This window comes from Ictalurus furcatus, chromosome 5 (genome assembly GCF_023375685.1).
Source record: "Ictalurus furcatus strain D&B chromosome 5, Billie_1.0, whole genome shotgun sequence".
Taxonomy (NCBI): domain Eukaryota; kingdom Metazoa; phylum Chordata; class Actinopteri; order Siluriformes; family Ictaluridae; genus Ictalurus; species Ictalurus furcatus.
Window position 1 is genome coordinate 6225543 of NC_071259.1, and position 25851 is coordinate 6251393.

The window sequence follows — 25851 nt, forward strand, 5'->3', positions numbered from 1 at the left end:
CAGAGATCTGCAAGATCTATGCCAAGTCTCTGGAACACCAACAGGAGGGATAGAACATAATTTTTTCAAAATATATTTCAAAATGTTTACATTTTCAAGATGATACTGGAGAGCACTGACAAACAGTTTGGTCCAAAGTCTAATTTTTTGTTTAATTTACTAAAGATCCGGTGATAGAAAAGAACACAGCATATCATTCACCATTCAATACCCCATGACAAGAAAACACACCAAAAAGAAGTGGGCCTCTTCACACTAGGGGCTAAGCATTCATGCTTTTTTTTTTTTTAATTTGTAACCCATCTTTGTAAGCACAATATATAACAAGCAAAAAATGTTACTGAAATCTAGTGGCTGCATGCATGGATTTTGCTTCTTCATCATGTCCTGCTGGGTCTACCACAAACACCTGGCTGGATGCTGCATGGAGATACTGTGCAAGATAAAAAATAGATGAAACTAGAAAAACTTTGAGGTTGGTTTGAAAAAGTCTGGCCTGAAAGTTAAAATTATGGATGGATGGATGGATTAATGAATGAATGAATGAATTCATTCATTCATTCAACTACTCCAGACTCTTGTGGGTGGTGTAGACACAAAGCATATGGCCTTGTACGGGATAGTTTATAATTTAATTTGGTTGGTTGGTGTTTGAATAGACTTGGCTCATCTGAACATTTATTCAATATGATTTTTCAAGCCAACAAAATTATGAACATCCTCTACAGAATAGAGTAATATAACAGTGTCTCATGTATATTAAAAAAAGGACTATAAAATGTATTCACAAAAATATCCAATGATTCCCGTTGACATTCAGGAAACTTATCATTCCTTCGTAGTCATCAAAATGATCTAGTATAAAAATCCTGTGTCCCTGGTCTCTGTTACTCACCACCACTTGAAAATAGCATTGGATTGTCTAAGAACAAAAGATAAAAAATAAATTATAGTTACCTCATGCAGTATTTCATTAACATTGATTCAATATACTCAACAATGGCTTAACATTGGCATCTTTACATAAGTTAATATATTCCTCTATGTTCACAGATTATTTTTCAATTGTCATAAGAGCAAAGCATTTCCCAAAGGTATGAATAATTTTTTCTTACCTCCCCCACCAGCCATTTATGTGGCTGGAGTGTTTTCAGCTCTGAATGATGCAGGATATAAGACCTTTTTTTGTCCTTTGACTGTGTGACGGCAATGACTATCTCACATGCTTTCTTAGACCACAGAGCTTGGATCTGCAATGGGATATTTGAATATAATATAAAAGGTGGTATGAATTAATGTGAACAAAAGCTTTATGAAAATTGAGAACTGCATAATACCTGGGCTGATGTGTCCTCTGAATGATCCTCAGATGTTTGCTTTTTCTTGTGTCTTTTTGGTTGGGGCACTGCTTCTGGTGGATCAAAATACTTTGAACGATGCTTTGCTGGTCTTTGAGATAGGGATCTCTTGGCCCATAGCTCAGGTCAGAATCTGCTCAGGTCCCCAAGCAATATGCCACTCCAAAGGGGGAAAATGCCCATGTAGTTGCTCATGAGGACATTAATGATCCCTGGGCAGTAGAATTAATTCTTTTTGCCACTCTCTGTCTGTGTACACCTGGTCTTCTCTACAACACCACTAAATAAATGTGTGAAGGGAGATTTGACACATATAGTCTTGATGTTGCTGCTCCTCTCCATGTCTTCTACATATGGTGGAAGTGTTTCATCTATAGTAGTAGGCTTGGACTTCAGAATTTTTTGGTCCAGTGTGTTTTTTGCTGCCATAACCCCATTGGAATTGTTTGCTGACATGAACAACATAGACGTATCCTGAAAGAGGTTAAGTGCTTCTTGTAGGGTGGTGCTGTTAAGAAGAAGCCCAAAACAGTAGGTGGCATATTCCTTTACAGCATACTCGCCAGTTGTCTTTGAAAATCCTTGAGTTAGAGCCTTTATTATGTGGGATGAACAGAGATGGAGCACTGTGAAATTAACTGCATCTGCACTTTTCACTTTTTGGCTGACAATTAGATGTGCTCTGTTTATAACTTTCTTTATTGAAGGCCAGGAGGACACTTCCGTTGGTTGTGTGACTTTAAGTCATTCCCTTCAAATGCTTTTGAGGTTTAAATTATGGTATACTTTGTGTATGAGCAGCCTTCTTTGCTCATATTTACTAAGGGTGCTAATATTAATGGGTGGCACTATATGTAAAGGAAATGGTCTGTTACAGAGTACAATGAAATTCTTTACTCTGCGAATCCTCCCAGAAACATATTTTAAACAGGACATAAGTAGAACACAAAAACATAAATTACAAATAGTGCAAAGAAGAATAAGTAGGGGGAAAAAACAATATACACACATGTGCATGTTGAAATTGCATTAAGAAGAAAGAAGAAGAAGAAGCATCCACCAAATGAGTAAATGTACTGGATTGTGTTATTTTATACTATATAGGATATTATAGTACTTCAGTACTATAGTACTGTAAATACAGTTGTTTACTGTAAATTTTAAAGTACTTTCCAGTACAGTAATATCAGCCTCAGATACTATCAACATTGTTGTAGTTCTATATTTAGGTATTATAATCCTGTCTGCTCAGTTGAGATGTAAATTTTTATTCTTAAACTCAATGAATGAATCTAACTTCCATTTAAGTAAAACTGCAAATGTTGTGTTAATATAGTGCAAAATGTTCATAGCATTCATTTTTAATGATTTGGTTTCTCTGAGTGAAAAGTTAAGGAATGAAAAGTTCCAAGAAATAAATTTCTGCTTAATGCGGATTTTTTAGTTATTTATTTTGTTTTAACTTGAAAAGGTTTTTAGCTGCATAAAGTCTGAGAAAACGCTACTCATGAACTCACACGTAGACGATGGCGTCGCCAAAGATGATTTCTGCAATGCGCATGCGTAAAGTCTCAACGACCCCTATTGGTTCGCTGAACTTCCGGGTGGCACGAGTGACCACGCCCCCCGCGCTAATACACCGGAGAGATGGCGCTACATCGTAGTCGTACAGGTATGCATTGCATACATGCATTAAAAGATGCATTTAAAATCTGCTTACTAAAGAATTGTTCTTTAAACTCCGCAGCTGAATTTCTGCAGGATGGACCGCAGGGGAAGCAGAAACTCCGATCTCTTCCAGTTTATCCGCAGATGAGAAATAGTCTAATAAATAATAATAATAATAATAATAATAATAATAATAATACACCTGCCTTTGTGTTCAGTTACATATTTATCGATCATCTTAACTTTGAGTAAATAAATGTGTTTCTGTACATGGTTGAGAAATACATTTAGCCTAATGCTGGTATTTTTCCTCCAGCTGTTCTTAAAATGCTCTTTAGATTTTTAACAGGCAATCACAGATTAACACGTTTACACAAGATTAAAAAGGAAAAAGAAAAAGAACAAGCTATATTTATGCAAGTAATTTTGGCCAGTATTGTACTTGTATAGCAGAATAAAGCTGAAGCTCTTCCTTGCATTATTATTATTATTATTATTATTATTATTATTATTATTATTATGCAAACCACAGAATAATATATTTGGTGACAGGAAAAAAAATAAACAAAAACAAGCTCGTCCACAACTGCACGAATGTAGCCAGTACTTGAATTTGGATTAAATAATAATGCATCTGTCTTTGTATTAATTTACAATAGTTAGTTTTCCTTAAAATAATCTTTAGATTTTAACTGGATGTCACAGTTTAATGCATGTTAGAGGAGATAAAATAATCTATGTATGCAACTGATTATGGCCAAATAAAGCTATATAAATAATACATTTATTAAATGGAAAAAAAAAATACATACATATATACAGAAAGCTATATAATAAAGTAGTATAGCACATGATTTGATAATTGTCGCATACTACTACAAAGAATGGTGTGTAGTATACAGGAAATAATGATATCTTGATGTGTAGTATAGAGAAATAATGATTACTTGTGTACTTGTGTACTATAGAAGTATGCCAATGCTGGTCGTCTGCGCAAACGCTAATTTCCGGAACTACTTTCTCAAAGACGAGCGTGTGAAATCCTTGTTAGTAATACTCCGCGTCACCTCCGTAGGTCTACCTGCGATGTTTGATGAACTTTAGCCTACGTCTTATTCGATATCGTTAAAAGCTCAGTGTGTTTCCAGCCCCACATCCTCGTGCACACTTATATTATCACAAAAGAGACCGTCCCGGTTAATTCATCACGTTTTAAGGGGTAAGTTAAAGGACTATGTGTAACTCGCGCGTGGAAGGAAGGCACGGCGGTATCCAGTCAACGCCAAGCATGGATGTTGAGGGTTGTGCTTAGGTCGTGATGAAAACCAAAATGGCGTTTAGCTTGGACAGGACGAACGGGGGATAGTTGGAGAAACTGGTCACTAGTAAGACGTCTTTGTGCCTGTTTACGTTTCAGGTCAAGTAATAAAAAGTGCCAACATTTAGTTTAGACTTTTGGGGGGGGTTTTGCGAGAAAGGGATAAGAAGTGTTCACCGAGAATTCGGTCCTGAGAGTCGCGGAGTGTCGGAGCGCTGGGATGGGCTGAGAGAGAGCGCAGGCCGCAGAGGTGCAGCCACCCAGAGAGAGTGACCCACTGGCGAACAATAGAGCCTGTGATCAGCCGAGGCATTCACACAGACAGGACTTTTTCTCCTCTCTAGCCTTGGTTCAATATTCAGCAGAAGCAGAGCGTATTTGAAGAAGTACGCACACACCAAGTGGCGGAATGTAAGATCATGTGGCCAACAAATGTTTCAACAATCTAACCTTAAGTTTGCTCGTTAGCTCTAGCTTTGTAATCAGGTCTTAACAATGGCCTTGCACATCATCTAGTCTGGAAAACACACCGTTTTCTTTTATGATTTTAATATCTGGTTATTTTCATACAAACAATAGACATTTGCTAGATTAATAGTTTACCTAACTGTTTCACTATGTTGGGTTTAATTTACACTCAGCTGTGTGCGTGAATTAAGTGACTCCTAAACAAATATACACTAGCCAAGTAAATACATATCGTGTACACTGGTACACGAACAGCAGTAAATATCCGTAATTTAACATGACTTGACTATCTTTCTTGAACATGTTTGATTTTTTTTTGTTTTGTTTTGATGTTTTCTGTTTTTGGTCACATCATTAAGCTCTTATCCAGGGTGCTTGAAGCCTGGTGTTTTCTAACATGCTAATGTTTTGATAGCTAGCCAGAGCGGCTAATGACTGCCTTCATCTCATTCAGCTCATATTTGACCTGCGAGTGAAGTCTAATCAGCAGCAGATAGCTAGTTTAGTTAGATAACTGGTGCTTTTAAGGGTGTTAACGAACACGGTTTGACTTTTTTTTGGTCACAAGTTTATGACAGTATAACTATTCCAAATATCCGCACAGAACAGTCCATGTAAGCTGTGAGCCGAGCTAACGCTAGCTAAGCTAACATCACGAATTTGTTTTGATTAGCGGCGCTTGTGTAACTTGTGATGCAGCTCTGAGGCTTAGATTCCGGAAGCCATGAAACTCAGGATGTGGGGGAAAATGTCAAGTGCCATGTCATTATTTCGACGTAATATCTCGTTATGTAAACATAGCATACCAGTATTTTAACTTAATGTCTCGTTATTTCGACGTAATAAGTTATTTCAAGCGCCTATCTTATTTCGACGTGTTATCTCGTAATTTCGACTCTATCTCGTTTTTTCAATATAGTGTACCTTTTATTCTTACTTAATGTCTCATTCAAGCTACTAAATCTGTATTTTAACTTAATATCTCGTTATTTCACGTCAGCATCTCGTTATTTCATTATAATGCATCATTATTTTAACTTAATATTTTATTTCGACATAAATAGCTTATTTCACTCTAGTATCTCGTTATGTAAACATAGCATACCAATATTTTAACTTAATATCTCGTTATTTTGACATAACTCATTAGTTCACGCTTGAATCTTCTTATTTTTACTTGGTATCTCATTTTTCATCATGGTACATCGTTATTTTAACTTAATATCTTGTTCATTCAACATATATATTACCTTAGCATATCATTTTTTTGACCTTATCTCAATTTTGACTATCTCTTTATTTTAACTACATGTCTCATAGTATATTGCTTTTTATTTCTTTACTTCAAAAAGGGGACAGTGTACATTAATCAACATTCATAAATGTAAAATGTACCCAAGTTAGCCCGAGGGCTAATTTTCATTGGTAGTTCCTTTGCCAGATGTTATTAGGCATAAAACAATAATAATACAACCAGAAATTATAAACACTGTAATATACAGTTAAACAGCACATTTGTTATACAATAAATTATCAAAAGACATGTATAAAGTATTGATGTGGGTTTTAAAAAACTATTATAATAATAATTATATTATAATTACTTTAAAAAATAATTGTAACTTCTTATCTTAATATTTCAAGTTCTTGCCATTTTAACATATTTTAAGTTCAACTTAATGTGTTAGATTGTGGGTTGTTACCACAACTATCAACAAGACTAGCTTGTTGAATATTTATACTTATAGTAATTATAATAATCATCCCATATGCTGTTTTTGAGATAGTAATGAAGCCAGACGCTGCTTAGTGAAATTCAAAATACTTGGAGCTGAGTAATATTTGATTAATTTAAGATTACAGGTGATGAGTTGAATCCAGCCAGCATTAGAACAACAGCATGATATGCAACTAAATTATAGATTTGTTTACACTTGAACTTTGCCAAGATGTCAAGAATTACTTTCATTGTCATATCATTGTTTCACAAACACCGGACGACTGAATGATGTAATGTCCTGCAGACATTTTTGTTGTTGTGTATCTCAAACACAGCAAAATTATATAGTTTTCATGCATCATGTCTCCTTATAAGCTCTTGTTAGAGCCCATAATCAGTGTTGTGTGTGTGTATATATTTTGCCCATATTTGTTTAGTCAATGTCTTCTTGTTCGCTGTTGTTTTTAAGTTCAGAAAACAAGAGGAAATGTTGAACAGGATATGTATTTGATGACTCTTTAGTGTGCTAGAAGCCTAGTAACTTCTGCAGCTGACCTGATTTACTGACTGGAACACAGTAAAGGCTTCACAATTTTATCTCACGTTTTGATAAGGCATAAGAAGAATTTGTGAACAATTACCATGTTGATCTGAGAGGAAATGTGAAAAACATAGAATTACACATACTAAACCCAATATAAGTACACGCTGCCTTTGTAGAAACCACACTACTGTGTTTTAGTCCCTTTGATTTATAATGTGCAGCCCAAATTCATTCTCACCACTGGCCATATGTTCATAAATCCTATTGTTTAGGAGCAACACTCCAAAGCTGTACACAATTGAGCATTTTTTTTTGACGAACATGTTAGAAAGCATTGTTAGCATAGGTGCATTGTATTAAACATTTCACATAATAAGACATGATCAGCACTAAAGAAAATAATGGCACTGTACCAGTAAAGTAGAGTTTTTAACTTGGTTGATTTTGTGCTTTCCAAAGGACACGTTTTTCCATTTGATTTAGGTATTTACAGCTGATTTTAGCTTATTATACCCATTAATTTTACTGCAGTGACACTTAGGTTTAGGCAGAGCCTTAGTAAGTCTTTTCCTGCTCTGTGAAGTGTGAATAAATTGTCTATTAACGAATGTAATACCATTTAGTAACTATGCACAAAGGATGTTTTTACATCTTCAGTAGCCAATTAGCTTATTCAGCATGTTTATTGACAGCAGTGCATAGCATATAAAGAAAGGATTAGCTATCAGTGAGATATTAAAGCCTGCATGGCTGCTGATATTAATGTTTATAAGTGCTTTATGTATGCCTTCAAACCTAACCTCTGAAATTTCTTTCAGGGCAATGGAGGCTGGGGATGAGTTTATTCCGCCTCCAGAGTGTCCCGTGTTCGAGCCTTCGTGGGAGGAGTTTGCTGATCCACTCGGGTACATTGCCAAGATCCGTCCAATCGCAGAGAAGTCTGGAATATGCAAGATTCGTCCTCCACCAGTAAGCCTTAACCTCTCTTGGTGAAATTTTTATACTGACAGGAACGTACAAAACACGACTAGTGACCCCTCTAGTGCAGTTTCATTTCTTCTTTCAGGTTTCAGTATATACGGTTCCTCTGCTTGTTTTTTAAAATTTGTCCTGTTACAGAGAAGCCAGTCGGGTTTATGCAAATTTGACAATCACATCGTGTTCTCAAAATGTCTATACAGTTTTCAGGTTTCTAGTCTTGGTGTGCTTCCGCCAACCCAAAAAATATGGCCTTTGTGCGTTTTTGTTTGATTGTTTTTGTTTTTTTTGGGACAGTAAATTCATCTGTTCATTAAGTTTCTTTATTCGCAGGACTGGCAGCCACCTTTTGCTGTGGAGGTGGACAATTTCCGTTTTACACCCCGTATCCAGAGACTAAATGAACTAGAGGTGTGTGCTTGTAGAACTTTTTTATTTATTTATTTAAGTTGTATAACACACATTTGGCACCACCTACATACACTATATGGCTAAAAATCTGGACACCTGATTGTTGCATTCATGTGTGATTCTTGCACAGACCATGAATTTGGAAGCACGCAGTTGTGTAGGATGTCTTTGTATGCTGTAGTGTTACAGTTTCCGTTCACTGGAACCAAGAAGCACAAACATGTTCCAGCATGACAATACCTCTGTGAACAAAGCGAGCTCCATGAAGACATGGTTTGCCAAGGGTGGAGTGGAAGAACTCGAGTGTCCTGCACAAAGCTCAACACCTCCCATTGAACACCTCTGGGATGAACTGGAACGCTGACTGCACCCCAGACCTCAGTGCCTGACCTCAGTAATGCTCTTGTGGATGAATGAGCACAACTCCCCACAGCCACGTCCCAAAATCTAGTGGAAAGCCTTCCCAGAAGAATGGAGGTTATTACAGTGAAGGGGGACTAAATCTGAAATGGAATGTTAAACAAGCACATATGAATATGATGGTCAGGTGTCCACAAACTTTTGTTGATATTGTGTAATTGGACTTTAAATGCTGGGAGCATTAGAATTGTTTCTAATGCATGCTGTATGTGAAAAGGGTTTCTTCTTAAACACATTGTTCTTTTGAATTGCTCTGTGTGTAATCTGTTTGAGGAACAGAAGAGCATGTAGTGTGCACAACGTCAACTTTTTATTTTTGCGTTTTGCCTCAGGCTGAGACGAGAGTGAAGCTGAATTATCTGGACCGAATAGCCAAATTCTGGGAGATCCAGGGGTCTTCACTCAAAATCCCCAACATAGAGCGACGCATTCTCGATCTGTTCAGCTTGTCCAAGGTATGGTATGGACATCAGAAAATATCACCACAAATAAGCTACTTGTCAATTCTGTTTCCTAAATCGTTGTGCACTGAATCTCTTTTTTGTTATTATTGGTTTTTTTATTTACTTATTCACGAAATGCGCTCACATTCCACTTCCTTTCACTAGGATAAGAAATGTGTCGTTGCTGTGTCATTCGTACTGGTCCTAAAAACAGCAGACATTGCATGAAGGCTGTGAATAATTTAAAAGTCCTTTCTAACAACAATTGAGGAAACTGATCTGTGATGGACTTTGACCTTAACTTTGTAGATCCTTTGGGGTGTGACTGTAATCTAATTGTCTTTCATTTCACAGATTGTCACAGAAGAAGGGGGCTTCGAGACGGTCAGTAAGGAGAGGCGATGGGCTCGAGTGGCCCAGAAGCTCGGCTACCCACCGGGCAAAAATATTGGCTCCCTGCTGCGGTCGCACTACGAGAGGATCGTCTATCCTTTTGAGATGTTCCACTCTGGTGCTAGCTTACCGGTACACGTTTCTGCTGCGCTGTTTGTATTTTTAAACCTGCCTTTTGTTTTCAGTTGGTTTTGTTCATCTGCTAGCTGAAGAAATTAAATGTCAAGATTTGACTGCAGGGGTTGACAAATCGATAGCATGGCTCCTGGGACAAGCAGATTTTGTGTCCGTGATAATAGGATTTTTATTTCTTTATTTTTTGGCAGCTGTCTGCCAGAGAAGCAGTTTTAACTTGCTTGACTTTTTTGTAAGGAGTGCAAACAGGACATGCTACATTAAAAACAAATTGTAGCAGATTATAATGATTGTTTTGTATTAATGCCGTTAACTAGCGCACTAGCTCACCGTGTTATCACATTAACAACCAGTCAGTTAAGTTTCCAGGCAACAATACATGAGACAATGGAGCTTTGTACTTGTCCGGTGGGTTCGATCATCAGTTTATGATTTGTTCCACCTCTCAACTATTTACCTTGTTTCATTTTGGCAAGTTACCAAAGCATGATGAAGTGTTCTCTCTTGTCTGTTTATTATGGAAACATTAGTGTAATACTATTACTGTGACTAATGCAATTGGAATTTAAAAACACAGTTCATCTCTGTATAAGACAAATGTGTATACATGTGTGCAGCCATGTAAGCCCAGGCCATATGAAAGTGACGACGTGGATAAGGAGTACAAGCCCCACTCCATCCCCCTTCGCCAGTCGGTGCAGCCTTCCAAGACCAGCAGTTATGGACGACGAGCCAACCGCCTGCAACCTGAGGTGAGCATTGTGTCTGGTGGGTTGTACAGATAAGCGTTATTTGCTCATATTTTTGAGATCAGTCACATAGGGAGCCAGTGCTGCTGCCCCCCCCCCCCTCCCTTTCTGGATTAGAAGTTTCTGGGATCTTTTTTCTCACAGAGATGTTTCTTTATATGTTTTAAATTGAAAATGTTACACTATTGTCAGGAAGTTCCCCTGATATCAAGGCAATCCGTGTTAGCAAGGCTCATATACTGTACGTATACGTGTTGGTCTGCACAATCAATTTGGTACAAAATGGCAGGAGAGGGAAATGCCCCATGTAAATAAACATTAAGGAATTGTGCCATGCCCATTGCGTTCTGGGGATTGTAGCTTCTTGATCACCATCATGCCTGCAATAACGTGACTAGCCAAAATTAGCATCTTGATGTGTGTTGTGGTGTGAACCAGATGCAAACCTGTATAACTGCATTTTTTTTTTTTTTTTTTTTTTTTTGCTAATCATACAGCCACATTGGATTTAAAAAATGTCAGCATGTTTTCAACTTTATAGCAGTGTACAGTAGATTCCTTAGCATAATGTAGATGCACATTAAAACTATGCTTCGATAATAATTGCTTTTAACTATCGTGTAAACCAATTCTTAACCTTGAATATGTCCCAACATTAAAGCCAGCCTTTAATTGGATCCACTCGCTCACGCAAATGTGAGGGAATGAGTTAAATAAGCAGAAAATTTGAAAAGCCTAGATGCAATGCATGTAAATATTACACAATATTACTTCTCTCTGGTTCTTCTGTGTTTCTGGCTAATCCGCAGGCAGGATAAGCGCTCCAGCATGCTGTGCACCCTGGGTTGAAAAACATATCTTGCTGCTTCTGTTGCTTTTTCCTGAACGCATTATTCTTATTCCTCATGCTTTTTGCCCTACACACTTTTAAAATATTTTATACTTCCCTGTTTGTCTCCTTTCATGCCTGAAGCTTTTCCATTTAGCACTGCCCTAAATTCCTCATCCTGAGCAATTCAATATGTTAATAGTAGGTCTTGTTGCCATTTTCATCTTCACGCATTGTTAAAGCTGCATTTCATGACATGCCTTTATGTTTACACAATTACACTGGCTTTTGTTTTTACGCCTCCTCATTAGCTGGATTGACATTTTATATAAAAGTAATCTTTGGACATAATCTCACAATTACTTACTTGAATTTTAAATTAAGCTGAATTTATTTTCAATTATTCAACCAGTTGGAGACGTGCATTAATACAAAACGCAAATAATGCTGTTAAAGTAAAATTTTGGGGTTGGTCTGTGTAATATTTTACGGAGGATCAGTGTATATATTCGTTGCATGAAATGTATTAAAACGAAAACGCTAGGTGTATGAAGTGGCCACAAAAAGCCCAACACACAAATGCGCACGCGCACGCACACACACACACACATACCCTGTCCTTGTTTCTTCCTGCCCGTACTGTCAATTCATTGATGTTTTGTTTTCCTGTCGCCCCCTTTTTGTCTCTGGAGTCTGTTTTGTTACGGTTGTTGTCTCCCCATGCAGGGTCCAGAGGATCCGACTCTCCACCCTCTTACCACTGGCTCTCAACACAGCTCCTCGGTACTGCCTCTTGCTGGCTCTCCTCCTCTCTGCTTTATTCTCTTCCTTTCCACTTAAACTCATTAACGCCTTTCTTTCTCCCGCACACTTTCTCATGTCTCGCCCCTGCTGACGTGCAGTTCTTGTGCAGTTTTGCACAAACTGTGCTGGCTCACCTAAGCCTATGTGTGTGCTGCTAATCTTTGCCGTGAATAAGCTGGAAAGCAATCTCACTAAAAATTAGCACTAAAAAAAACCATATTGTGCTCTTCTTGCCATTTCTGTAACATTGCTGGCTTGTTTGTGTCTTCCTCGTGGATGGTGGTGTTCCTCTTGAGTCCCCTGTTTTAGATTGCTTACTGCTATCAGTCTCACCTGTGGGATTTCTGCTAGTCTCTAACGCTTTTACTCCTTTAGCTTGGCTGCTGCTTTTCCTGCGTTCACCCTCTCTGATTTGTATGACTGCAAACTTCCTATGTATTGTAGTCAGTGTACAGCTTGTTTTGTTTTTGTACTGATGACAGACTAACAGATTACATGTAGATACATAAACGGATACATCAGTGGCATGAACAGTGTTTCAGTATTAGACAGAAAAGCCAGGGCCATTTAACATTTATCTCCAGGTTAGGAGTAGATATTAACAGAAATCAGACTGACCCAGATCCAGTGTTCGTCTGAATATGTGAATTTGTCTCTTCGGTTGCTAATTTAACGTTTTAACGGCTTGTCTTCAGCCGGAGCCCACCGAGGAGGACATAGAGAAGAACCCAGAGCTGAAGAAGCTGCAGATCTATGGCGCCGGACCCAAAATGATGGGACTCGGCCTGGTGGCTCGAGACAAGGCTAGGAAGAAAGGTAAATGCGAGGCACAATAAACACTATCAGAGTTGGAGTGGGAGATTATATTTGAAACTTTGTTTGGCAAAGGCATATATCTGTATAGCTGAGGTTAGAATCTTAAGACTCTATGGCACTGTGGGCAGTGGTAGCACTGTGGGCAGTGGTAGCTCAGTGGTTAAGGAAGGTCAGGAGTTAAAATCCCAGCACCACTAAACTGATGCTCTTGGGACCTTGAGCAAGGCCTTTAACCCCCGACTACTCGGTTGTATAAATGTGATAAATGTAAGTCACTTTGGATAAGGGTGCTTGCCAAATACTGTAAATGTACATCAGATCTGCTAAGCTTCATGAATTTTGCAACCCCCAACAAATAAGCCTGTCAGCATATGAATCTGGAAAAACTGACAGTTGCACAGATGTTTTGAACAGATGTTTGCTCCGTCCACTTCCACACATCTTATTAGTAATTTTTTGGCCAGTGTTCTTGATTGATTTGACTTTCCAGCTAGAAAGATTCTTTGATACAGCGCACTTGCTTTCTGTCACAGTAAATATATTTAAAATATATTTATAATATATATTCCCCTTCTTGGGCCTGATTATTCTTCTTTGGGGTTGGCAGGTCTGCTACAGGATTTTATTTTCAGTTATATTATCTGAAAAATATTAATATTGTATATAGTATTAACCAGTTTGCCAACTTGTATCTTGTTTATACCAGCACATCACTACACTACTACAACAGAGCACTCAACATGCATAACTCACTCCTCTCTTTCTCTCAGATGAACTCCCCCAGACTGTAATAGTTAAGGACAACAGCAGTATTAAAGAAGAACCTGGAGAGATGTTAATCACAAAGTCAGAACCGGACATCCCCCCGCCGCCCCCAAACCTCATCGTTAAAGATGAAGTGAAGAAAAAGGAAGAGGACGAGGGCCGTGCAGTAGACGTGAAAGATCCTATTAAAGATGAACCCTGCACCAAGATGACGATGAGGCTGAGACGCAACCACAGCAGCTCACAGTTTGTAAGTTTGCATGTTCCTGTGTGTAACAGGAAGGTGGTGGGGGGCATCTTTATGTAAATTGCTGCTCAGTTTAGCAAGTTGAGAACCTGTCTGGGAGCATGTTGCACTCTTTACATTCAACCACGATTCAAAGTCCAACGTATTTGCACATGTTCTCTAAACCAGAACGGTTTGTTTTCCCAGGTGGACTCGTTTGTGTGCCGCATGTGTGGCCGCGGGGACGAGGACGAGAAGCTGCTGCTATGTGATGGTTGCGATGATAATTACCACACTTTCTGTCTCCTGCCTCCCCTCACAGACCCTCCCAAGGGCAACTGGCGCTGTCCCAAATGTGTAGCAGAGGTGAGGTGACACCTAAAACAAAAATGGCCAGGTTACATTTAACACGGCACGTTGCAGCAAAAAACTGATGTTGTATCAGATTAGAGAAATATGATGTATGAAGTGCTGTGCTAAAATGTACAGGAGTGGGTTATCGTCATCAAAGTTTTGTTTTTACGCACAATCAGCATTCTGCTTTTATCAATTTAAACGGGACTTTAATATTTGTAGGAGTGCAAGAAACCTGCAGAAGCATTTGGTTTCGAACAGGCTACACGAGAATACACGTTACAGAGTTTCGGTGAGATGGCCGACACGTTCAAGGCCGATTACTTCAACATGCCTGTCCATGTGAGTGCTTTTGTGTGAATGCAAACAAATTAGGGGTGGGAATAAAAGGGGCCATTTGAATTGGGAAAACATCAAGGCCTTAGAGGTGACTGTTAAGCTCCATAAAAAATCGTGCATGTGTGGTTATTGTTTTAGATGGTCCCAACAGAGCTGGTTGAGAAGGAGTTTTGGCGATTGGTCAGTAGTATTGAAGAGGATGTGACCGTCGAATACGGTGCAGACATTCACTCCAAAGAGTTTGGGAGCGGTTTCCCTGTCAACAATGGCAAGAGACATTTAACCGAAGAAGAGGAGGTTTGCATCGTTTACCCTCTCCAAATAGTTAATCTTGCTTCACTCTTCTTTGTTCTTCATGACTGTTATTCTTTCTCTTTTCCTCTCATTTTCTCTTGTTCCTTCTCTCTCTCGCTCTGTGTGTGTGTGTGTGTGTGTGTGTGTGTGTGTGTGTGTTACTATTTTAGTTCCTGTTTGTTTCACATTCAAATGATGCTTTGCAACAGTGTATGTTACACATGAGCCTCTCTTTATTTGTACACAGCAGTGAAACTATATTACAGTAAACATTTGTTCCCTTTCAGGCGTATGCACGCAGTGGCTGGAACCTGAATGTGATGCCAGTGTTGGAGCAGTCAGTGTTGTGCCATATCAATGCCGACATCTCAGGCATGAAGGTACCGTGGCTGTATGTGGGCATGGTTTTTTCTGCCTTCTGCTGGCACATCGAGGACCACTGGAGTTACTCCATCAACTACTTACACTGGTAATGATTTCACATTAGCCACGCTAGATACTTTTATCTTATTCTGTTTGTTGCTTCTGTTACAAAATGTAAATGAAATGTGCATTTCTGCCTGATGTGCATAATATGCTACTGCTTTCTGAGAACACTTCGTGTTCTATCTCCCAACATTTAAGGTTACATACATTGTTTAAGTTTAAGGCATGTTCAAGATGCCATTAAACATACAGTACATTCATTACTAAAAAAGGAGGTCCTGAGGAAATAGATGGAAAAATGACTGCAATAAAATCATTTCTAATTCAGGGGGGAGCCCAAAACATGGTATGGTGTTCCTGCAGTAGCAGCAGAAAAGCTGGAGGAAGTGATGAAGAAGCTCACTCCTGAACTCTTTGAGTTCCAGCCAGATCTGCTTCATCAACTCGTCACAATCATGAACCCTAATATACTCATGGGCCATGGAGTGCCGGTCAGTAACACACACCAGGCTCAATATTTGTGTAGATTTCTGTGTTAAGCTTTCTCAACACCAGTCTCGTGACGCAAACGAGGCGATTTAATACTTGGCAAACGTGTTGCGCTCACTGTTTATTGTTTTGTCAAAACTGACACTAAATGGTGCCCCATGCATGGATATACATTTGTTTCAGTTTTCATATAACGTGTAAACAGAGATCGTTTAAGTTTTGTAATCGGGCTCTCTGTGATTGGCAGGTTGTGCGTACGAATCAGTGTGCTGGAGAGTTTGTAATCACTTTCCCTCGAGCCTATCACAGTGGCTTCAATCAGGGATATAATTTTGCTGAAGCCGTCAACTTCTGCACTGCAGATTGGGTAAGTCCAAAAAAAAAAATCTACGGATATTTTTTTAATCTCATAAACCTGAGTCTCAGATGAGTTGTTTTTTTAAAAAAAAAAAAAATATTGATTAAAGGTTTCCTTAATACAGCTTCAACAGCATATGTACTATCAACATGAATGTTTAACTGTTACGTGGAAAGTTGATGTGGTTTTCATTATTTCTCTCTTTTTCCCTCTCTCCATTAGCTGCCCTTAGGGCGGTCATGCATTGAGCATTACAGAGTCCTCAGACGCTACTGCGTGTTCTCGCATGAGGAGCTCACCTGCAAAATGGCCGCCTGCCCGGAGAAGCTGGACCTGAACATGGCTGCAGCCACGCACAGAGAAATGTTCATTATTGTCCAAGAGGAGAGGAAACTCCGCAAGGCCCTGCTGGAGAAGGTGAGTCAGAGAGAGAGGAGAGATCTACAGACAATAATCTAATAGTCTAAAACAATACCGTTGTAGTATAGCTGTACCTAATCTATGTACTGCCAGTAAGCTCACTTCTCGATGAGTAATGCTAAGATGCGCTCACAGGGTATAACGGAGGCAGAGCGGGAGGCATTTGAGTTGTTGCCTGACGATGAGAGGCAGTGTGATAAGTGTAAGACTACCTGCTTCCTGTCTGCCCTGGCTTGCACCAATTGCTCTGAGAGCCTTGTCTGCCTCTACCACACACAAGACCTCTGCTCCTGCCCCACAGACAAACTCTACCTCAGGTACACACGTCGGCTGCTTCTTCTTCACGTCGGACACTGATTTGTAGTCATATGGCAGACATAAATTGAATTTCACTCTCCTGCCTTCTTCACAGGTATCGCTACACTCTGGATGAGCTATTGGCCATGTTGTACCGGTTGAAGGTTCGGGCCGAGTCCTTTGACTCTTGGGCTAACAGAGTGAAAGAAGCACTTGAGCAGGAGGAGGGCAACAAAATAGGTTAGCTTGAAACTTGGGTTGTATTAGTAATAAAAGTCCAACTAAATTCTGACTTTTAACATTGGCTATAATAATTTATTTTGCTCAATATTTCAAAAAGGTATCAAAATTATTTAGAACATCATAATTTCATTGCATGTTTCATCACTTTAAATCAACCGCACCTTTTTTTCACATCACGCACAAGTCACAGGAAGAAATCCATGTAGCAGTAGTAAGGGGCGGTCACACTATACATCCAGCGAGCGAAATTCCCATTGACTTCTGTTCATATGCGTGCGAATGCTGGAGACCGGAAACGCAAGATTCATGTGAAGAAGTTTCGCATTTGACTGCGTTCCAAAGGTCAAGTTTGGTGACCTGCAAATTTGTATCACGTGACTGTGTGTATCCAATAGAAGATCGACACGTCATGACGTGACCTCAGATGGTATATTTTAACACGCACAATATTTGTAAAATTATTTTTAAAAATCCCAACGCCTTGGTGCGTGATGTCATAAGAGGTTGCCGCCCATATTCACAGCGATCTCCGAAGAAATTTCGCATGCTGAAATTCAAGTGTGACCGCTCCTTTTATTCTGATTCACATTGAGTTGCTCTATTAAATACTACATAGACAGTTAAACATGCCTATGGGTAGATTTGGTGTTTTAATGCACCAGACAAATACAGCTTTTGCACAGTAGTGCTTGAAAGTTTAGACATTTCTATATATCTGCATAAATATGACATAAAACATCATGTTTTCACACAAGTCCTAAAAGTAGACAAAGAGAACCCAATTAAACAAATGAGATAAATATTGTAGTTGGTTAATTTATTTATTGGGGAAAATGATCCAATATTACATATCTGTGAGTGGTAAAAGTATGTGAACCTCTAGGATTAGCAGGTAATTTGAAGGTGAAATTAGTGTCAGGTGTTTTTCAATCAATGGGATGACACTCCGGTGGAGTTGGTGCCCTGTTTTATTTAAAGAACAGGGATCTATCAGTGTCTAAGCTTCAAAACACATTTGTGGAAGTGTATCATTACATGAACAAAGGAGATTTCTGAGCTGCTCAAAAAGAGAGTTGTTGATGCTTGCTGGGCTGGAAAAGGTTACAAAACTCATAAAAATATATCTCTAAAGAGTTTGGACTCCAACAATCCACAATCAGACAGATTGTGTACAAATGTAGGAAATTTAAGACCATTGTTATCCTCCCTAGGAGTGGTTGACCAACAAAGATCACTCCAAGAGCAAGACGTGTAATAGTCCAAGTCTAAGCAACTAAAGGCCTCGCTCACATTGGCTAATGTTCATGAGTCCACCATCAGGAGAACACTGAACAACAGTGATGAGCATGGCAGGGTTGCAAGGAGAAAGCCACTGCTCTCCAGAAAGAACATTGCTGCCCATCTACAGTTTGCTAAAGATCACGTGGACAAGCCAGAAAGTTATTGGAAAAATGTTTTGTGGACGGATGAGACCAAAATAGAATTTTTGGTTTAAATGAGCGGTGTCATGTTTGGCGAAAGGAAAACACTGCATTCCAACATTCTGTGAAATGTGGTGGTAGTATCATTGGTTGGGTATCCTGTTTTGCTACATCTGGGCCTAGACGGCTTGCCATCATTGAATTATACCAGCAAAGTATAAAGGAAAATATCAAGACGTCTATCCATGAACCGAATCTCAAGAGAGTGGGTAATGCAGCAAGACAACGACCCTAAGCACACAAGTCGTTCTACTAAAGAATCGTTAAAGAAGAGCAAAGTTAATGTTTTGGAATGGCTAAGTCAAAGTCCTGACCTTAATCCAACAGAAATGTTGTGGAAAGACATGAAGCAAGCAGTTAATGTGAGGAAACCTACTAACATCCCAGAGTTGAAGCTGTTCCGTACTGAGTAACGGGCTAAAATTCCTCCGAGCCGATGTGCAGGACTGATCGACAGTTACTGGAAATGTTTAGTTGCAGTTATTGCTGCACAAGGGGGTCCCACCAGATACTGAAAGCAAAGGGTCACATACTTTTGCCACTCACAGATATGTAACATTGGATCAATTTCCACAATAAATAAATAAATGGCCAAGTATAATATTTTGGTCTCATTTGTTTAATTGGGTTCTCTTTATCTACTTTTAGGACTTGAGTGAAAATGTAATGTCCTATTTATGCAGAAGTACAGAAAATTCTAAAGAGTTCACAAACTTTCAAGCCCCACTGTGCATAACATATGTACATATAATTTCTCTGTAACGTTTTCAATGCCTTTTGAACTCCCAGTCTTTCTTTTTCCACCCTTGAAGACATTAAAAATCTGGTGGCACTGAAGGAGGAGGCGGCAGAACGTAAATTTCCAGACAACGAGCTGCTACAACGGCTCACGGTTGTATTGGATGATATGCAGAGGTGCCAGAGCAGGAGCACAGAGCTTATTAATGGCAACCAAGGCAGTAAGATGAGTCTCGAGGAGCTCCGGACTCTGGTGGACACCATGCAAAACCTTCCTTGTGTAATGGAGCAGCTGGGGGAGGTGCAGGTGTGTTAGAGGAGTATTTTACCCAAACACTAAACATGTGTATGTGCTTTAAAGCCTCTGTTTCAACTATTGTACTTAAGGTTTGTCACTGATATGCTGGCACCAGTGGTAAATTCAAGAAATATAGAACTATTAATCGTAGCAAAAGTCCAACATTTCTTCTGATCAGAAGGAAGTCAACATAAGAGAACCCACACATTCATACCTCCACCCTCGACTCTCTCAGGTTGTGCTACAGAAGGTGGAGGAGTTTGAGTCACGTGCCCAGGCCATAGTGAGCAGCAGTGCTGGTGAGTGGAAACAGTCCTCCGCTCCCTCAGAAGAGGATGTGCAGGCTCTGTTAGAGGAGGGGTCTGCACTGCCGGCTGTAGCCCCAGCCTGCGGGCTCCTGTCTGGCCTGCAGGAACAGAGACGCTGGCTGGAGCAGGTGCGCAGGACAATTGGGCCTGGGGGTGGAGTGGTGACTCTGGCCGTTCTGAGAAATTTGATGGAGGCCGGCTGCAACGTGTTGCAGAGTGTCAGCGTCGAGACCGCCATGGCAGAGCTGCAGGAGCTCCTGACCATTGCAGAGCGTTGGGAAGAGAAGGCCCAGATCTGCCTCGAAGACCGGTAAAACAGGGTTGCACACACATCCACGCATACCCATACTGAATCCAAGTTTCCTAACCTTTAATTGCATATCTCTGTCACTCAGTAATTTGGTATGCTCTCTTTTGCTTTTAACACCTTTTCCCGATCTTTATCTGAGCAGACAGAAGCATCCTCTCTCCACATTGGAGGCCATAGTGAATGAAGCCCAGCTGATCCCCGTGCAGTTGCCCAACATCTTGGCCCTCCAGGCCTGCCTGAGTCGAGCCCGTGCCTGGGTCACAGACCTAGAGGAGATCCAGGCAAGAGTGGTTTTATTTAGGGATGTCATAAAATATCGATTATTGATCAGCATGTTGTTTTCTTAATTCGTCTTTGAGACATTGATGGTTTAAAATGACATTTAAATGGGCAATTTGCATTTGCCAGCTATTTCACACTGTAGTCTATAAGACTACCATTTAATATTGCCTTGCAAAATGGCTTTGAGATAACAGATCCCGTAGATGTTATTGTTCACTAACCTTTTGACGTTTAATACGGCTCAAGCTAGTGGGTCTTACAATATTAAGACCTCACAGGCGGTGTCATAGTATACATGTAGGTCTACACTATGCGTTCAAGGAATGCGCTAGGGCAGTCCGTATCTATATTTGAAAATGACTAAAAATAATCATCAAGAAACTGTCACGTTTATTGATATGTGACAAAAGCCTAGTCCTCTTATTGCCTATTTTCCAACATTAAAATTTCAAAATATTATAAACAAAAAAGCTAAAATCTAGCTAATTTTTTATCCAATTTCTTAAAATCCTGTAAAGCCTTTAAAATCTTACCCAGTGCGTTTCTCTCCCTCTACATCTCCTTTCTGTGTCCTATATCTCACAGCAGAATGGAGAGCACTACCCATGTCTGGATGACCTGGAGGGTCTGGTGGCAATTGGCCGTGACCTTCCTGTGAGGATGGAGGAGCTGCGGCAGCTCGAGCTGCAGGTGGCCAGTGCTCACTCCTGGAGGGAAAAGGCCAGCAAGACCTTCCTGAAGAAGAATAGTCAGCACAGCCTGCTGGAGGTAAGGGCTTGCTAGCTCTGATAACCGTTAGGATGCAGAATGGAAGGATGGGGGGAATGGTGCTGTTTCTCAATGAGGAAATCCACATTTCTCCTAGATTACTACTCAAGAAGCATAGGCTGGTCTCTGACTCCGTTAAGAATCTAGATTAGTGTTATTTAGGAGCTGCGAAAGGTGCATGTGGTGGTCTATCTCTCGCTCTGTGTAGGTGTTATGTCCATGTGTGGAGAAGAGGAAGAAGAGGGAGGAAGACTCTCTGAGCTCAGAAGCAGACTCTGATGTTGACGTGTTGGGGCTCACTGCTCAGGACCTCCGAGACCCAGGAGCCATTGTGAGTTAGAGCACACAGCATGCACCTAAGCCTAATTTAAACTGGGTTGAACCTCACGGTGAGGTCTGCTATAAAACGTTTGAGTGTCTCTCCAGGGATCAAATCAGATAGCTGTCTACCTGTGTGAAACAAGTGGTGTCCAAATAAGCCTGTAAATTTGATATGTCTGTTGTGTTTTATCAAGACATATTTGTCCAATGCATATACTTACCTTAATGTCGTTTAATATTTACTGTACGTTGGAACTTGTCCAGGTAATGGCATTCAAGGAGGGAGAACAGCATGAGAAAGAGGCTCTGCTACGTATGCGACAGCTGAACCTGGCCAAGCCCGGCCTGGAGAACATACCCAAGGAGGCACAGGCTGTGCACATCAAACAAGAGCAGAGGCTGAGTGAATCAATGGATACAGACACGCCTGTGTCCTCAGAAAACGGCTCACAACAGAATGGAGGCTCCACCCACTCCCACACATTCAGCCAGTCTGTGTGTGTGTGCGGTGGCCAACCCCACCCTCTGTTCCACCGCTGCCATCTGTGCAGAGACTGGTTCCATGGAGGTTGTGTGCCCTTCCCTTCTGTACTGGGCCCTACTGATGTGCCACTTGTAAACCCACTTTGTTGGTGGGACTGGGACACGCGCTTCCTGTGCCCACGGTGCCAGAGAACACGGCGTCCACGGCTAGAAATCATTCTAGCGTTGTTAGTGGCGTTACAGAAGCTGCCTGTGCGACTGCCAGAGGGTGAGGCCCTGCAGTGTCTCACAGAGAGAGCGATTAACTGGCAGGGCAGAGCCAAACAAGCCCTGGATTCTCCTGAGCTGCAAGGGGCACTGCAGAGGCTTCAGGAACTGAAAGAAACACAGAGCAGGGAGAAGGACGAGCAGGCGGATGAAAAGAAAGGGAATTCGGAGGAGGTGATTGTGCTGTCGGACTCTGAGGAGCCGGAGGAGGGCGTGATTGATCTGACTGAGGAGAGTGACATGGCGAAAAGCAACAGAGAGAAAGCTGCTAATGGAGTACAGGTGTGGAATGTCTAGCTTTTGCTTAAAAAAACATTTGCACGCTACACATTTTCTCAGATAAATATTCCAGTAAATACCACCATGTGTGGAACAGTAATAGATATATGTGGAGGACTTAATTTAGCTCCAAGAGCTTGTCTGGATAGAGAACATCATTCCAATGCAGAATTTTCATATACTTACACATACTGTACACAAACCATATCATGAATAAATTCTTATACTGTCCACATGGTCATTTTTTTTGTGAAAACTGGTTATTCTTCCACAGTCTGGCTGTGAAAATGGCATTAAGAAGCCAGACGTTGAAAATGTAACAGGTTAGTACTTATGGAAAATTAAAAATGGCAAATAATTTAAAACATTTGCAGCTCAGCATTTATTTAAATTTCTGAACCCTATATTCTCTCTTTTAAGGGGTGGAGTCTCTGGTGCCATTGATTCCGTATCTTAAAGGGCCAGTCATCGAATTGTCCACTTCAACCAGAGCTCATTTAGAGGAGCTGCAGCTAGAAGGTGACCTGCTGGAGGTTACTCTTGATCAGACGCACACCATCTACCGACTTCTGCAAGCAGCATCTAAGCCAACACGCCAGACTCTGCACACGCTTATACAGGTGAGAGAATCGAAAGCATAAGGAAGCATGAACAGATGATCTTTTCTATTCACTGGTTGAGTTTGTATTAGGTTTTAATCAAATCCGCAGAAATTAAGGCTCAAGCAGATTAATGGTTACACTGCATGTGATTTGCGTTAGTGTGGAGCTCTTTGCTTTTTGGCGTGGTTTAACTGGCTTTTTTTTTTCTACAAACTTTCCCTGTCAGATCGAGTTGCAGGAGCAGAATCGCTCAGGTCGCGGCAGCAGGACAAAGGAGTCCAAGAGGAAGAGGAAAAGTCAGAGATCTGAAGGAGGTGCAAAGTCCAGAGAGGCCTCAGAGTCGAAGAAGACACGAGCTGTTAACCACACGTCTGTACAGCAACAAGAAGAGGCATGGCTCTTTTAAATAGTTATCGGTTTCTAATAATATTTGTGTATGTAAACGGGGAAAATGTACATATTTGAACGTTTGACGCATAACAAGTATGTCATAACGTTTTTAAGACTTCATGGTCAAATGGCCCTTTACTTGATGGTTTTTGTTTTTTATTTTGTTTTTTTGCTTGGTGTGGATGATGGAGTTTAAAAAAAAAAAAAAAAAGTAATTTACAACAAGGACATTTTTAGTCTTCACTGTACCTTTATGCCCTCTATACTCGATGTAGCGAGCATTTAAATTAAATAGGAGTCCAGTGGTGTGTATGGTCAGTGGTGCTGGAGGGGTTTAAATAAAGGAATTATTAAAGTTTATGCTAGTGATTAAAGAAAAAGAAAACGTAAGGAAGCAATATGTTCCCTGTGTGATCTTAAAATTATGCACTTATTAATATTTCAGCACAAAATATTTTAGGTTATTAATAAAGTTTTCAATTATTTTATCTAATGTCTTTCTCTCTCTCTCTCTCTCTCTCTCTCTCTCTCTCTCTCTCTCTCTCTCATATATCAGGTTTTGTGATGTTTTGTTGGAAACGCGTGAAGGAGAAAATGGCAGAGAAAGTGACCCACAGAGTACCGACTCTAAAATCATTCTGGGCCCAAAAAACCGCACCCAGACAGTAGAGGAGATTTCACGGAGGTTCTACTTAATAAGCTCACACACTGCTCCTTTCTTCTTTTTTCCCTATTTGCACATACTCACTCCCTCTCGTTGGTGCCTGTTGTTGGCGCTGCACTCCCTTCTTGTTTCTGGATGGCATTAGCGTCATGTCTGTCCTCTTTCACTCAGACTTCTTGTTCCTCCACTGTTGTGTCGTGTGCCGATCTGTTCACAGCGACCTTCTGCTGCTTTACACTGGCCATTACTGAAAACTCACACTGCTGTCAGTCTGTCTGTACCATTAAAGTGTAGCACACAGTGCTGAACTCCCCAAATGCCAACTTGCTCTTCAACATAATGTGATATAGTTCAGCCACACACACACACACACACACACACACACACACACACACACACACGATGGTTCGGTAGAGCTGGACATTAGAAACGGAAATGTGGCCCAGATGCCATGAAAATGACTTGTATTTTTTATGTACCGAGTCTCGTGTTTTGTTGACGCTGTTGAGAGACTCCGTTTTGAATGAACTAATAAAAATTTTGGGAAGGGGAGGGAAAAAACCGGCATTTGAGTTTTGGTGCTACTTTCCCAAAATAGGTCACTGTACATTTACCCTTCTTCTGTCTACTGACCTTTAATTTGAAACGGCTTACTTTTCCCTTTTCCACATTTGATTTTGTTTACTGTTCTGTTGCTCTTTTTTTCCTCTCCTGTCTCTTGCTCTCATCCTGACGTCCAAGGAACTGTACAAACACTTCACTGTAACTCACTTTTTTCCTTTTTGTTTTGTCCTGGGTTCTAATAAATACATTGTTGTTTATTATTATTATTATTATTATTATTATTATTATTATTCTTGGTATTGCAGACAAGCAACTTGTGAGTTTGTGTATAAACTTTCATTTCAATGTTGCCTTTGTTTCTTTTCACTTTTGTTAGAGAATAAAAGTTTAGAATTGTTTTATGAGGCTGTGGATGTGTTCTCACTCACTCTTACACTCTCTCTCAGCAAAATCCTGGCATGTACATTTAACATATTTATACTACAGCACTGTCAAATTCTTCATTCAGATGTTGATTCGTTTTCTGTAACTCCATTCGAACTTGCAGCAGTCCCTTTTCTGACATGGGGAAGTCTTCAGGAGGAAGGGATTTATACAGTATCTCACAAAAGTGAGTACACCCCTCACATTTTTGTAACTATTTAATTATATCTTTTCATGTGACAACAGCGAAGAAATGACACTTTGCTACAATGTAAAGTAGTGAGTGTACAGCTTGTGTAACAGTGTAAATTTGCTGTCCCTTCAAAATAACTCAACACACAGCCATTAATGTCTAAACTGCTGGCAACAAAAGTGAGAGTGTCCAAAGTGTCAATATTTTGTGTGGCC

At 40.1% G+C, this 25851-nt stretch overlaps 1 protein-coding gene and 1 long non-coding RNA gene across 7 annotated transcripts; one reads left to right on the forward strand and one right to left on the reverse strand.

Moving 5' to 3' along the window:
• Nucleotides 1-595: 595 nt before the first annotated feature.
• Nucleotides 596-2120, reverse strand: LOC128607537 (uncharacterized). The gene is made up of 3 exons (XR_008385898.1): nt 1338-2120; nt 1116-1250; nt 596-922 (listed from the first exon to the last, which is right to left on the reverse strand). It is a non-coding gene; the product is annotated as an uncharacterized LOC128607537 (long non-coding RNA).
• A 1977-nt stretch (nt 2121-4097) lies between these two features.
• Nucleotides 4098-25417, forward strand: kdm5c (lysine (K)-specific demethylase 5C). 6 transcript variants are annotated; one of them, XM_053624469.1, is made up of 28 exons: nt 4098-4245; nt 7895-8045; nt 8388-8465; nt 9218-9340; nt 9683-9853; nt 10474-10608; nt 12161-12217; nt 12934-13054; nt 13825-14069; nt 14253-14411; nt 14622-14741; nt 14877-15035; nt 15320-15501; nt 15787-15949; nt 16195-16314; nt 16528-16722; nt 16861-17042; nt 17138-17262; nt 19559-19791; nt 20018-20400; nt 20543-20681; nt 21268-21450; nt 21659-21781; nt 22036-22803; nt 23075-23123; nt 23221-23420; nt 23629-23793; nt 24349-25417. In XM_053624469.1, exons 2-28 carry the CDS (start codon nt 7899-7901, stop codon nt 24355-24357), a joined length of 4734 nt encoding a protein of 1577 aa, XP_053480444.1. In that variant the 5' UTR covers nt 4098-4245; nt 7895-7898; the 3' UTR covers nt 24358-25417. The 6 variants fall into 6 exon arrangements, with proteins under 6 accessions (XP_053480444.1, XP_053480441.1, XP_053480442.1 ...); XM_053624466.1 differs by lacking the exon at nt 4098-4245 and adding an exon at nt 4281-4755; XM_053624467.1 differs by lacking the exon at nt 4098-4245 and adding an exon at nt 4282-4755 and having other exon boundaries at nt 21271-21450.
• Nucleotides 25418-25851: the final 434 nt, after the last annotated feature.

Coding starts and splice junctions, on each gene's coding strand:
- kdm5c (XM_053624466.1), top strand. Junction 9,854..10,473: donor ACTCTGGTGCTAGCTTACCG/GTACACGTTTCT, acceptor ACATGTGTGCAG/CCATGTAAGCCCAGGCCATA. Junction 15,036..15,319: donor ATTTAACCGAAGAAGAGGAG/GTTTGCATCGTT, acceptor GTTCCCTTTCAG/GCGTATGCACGCAGTGGCTG.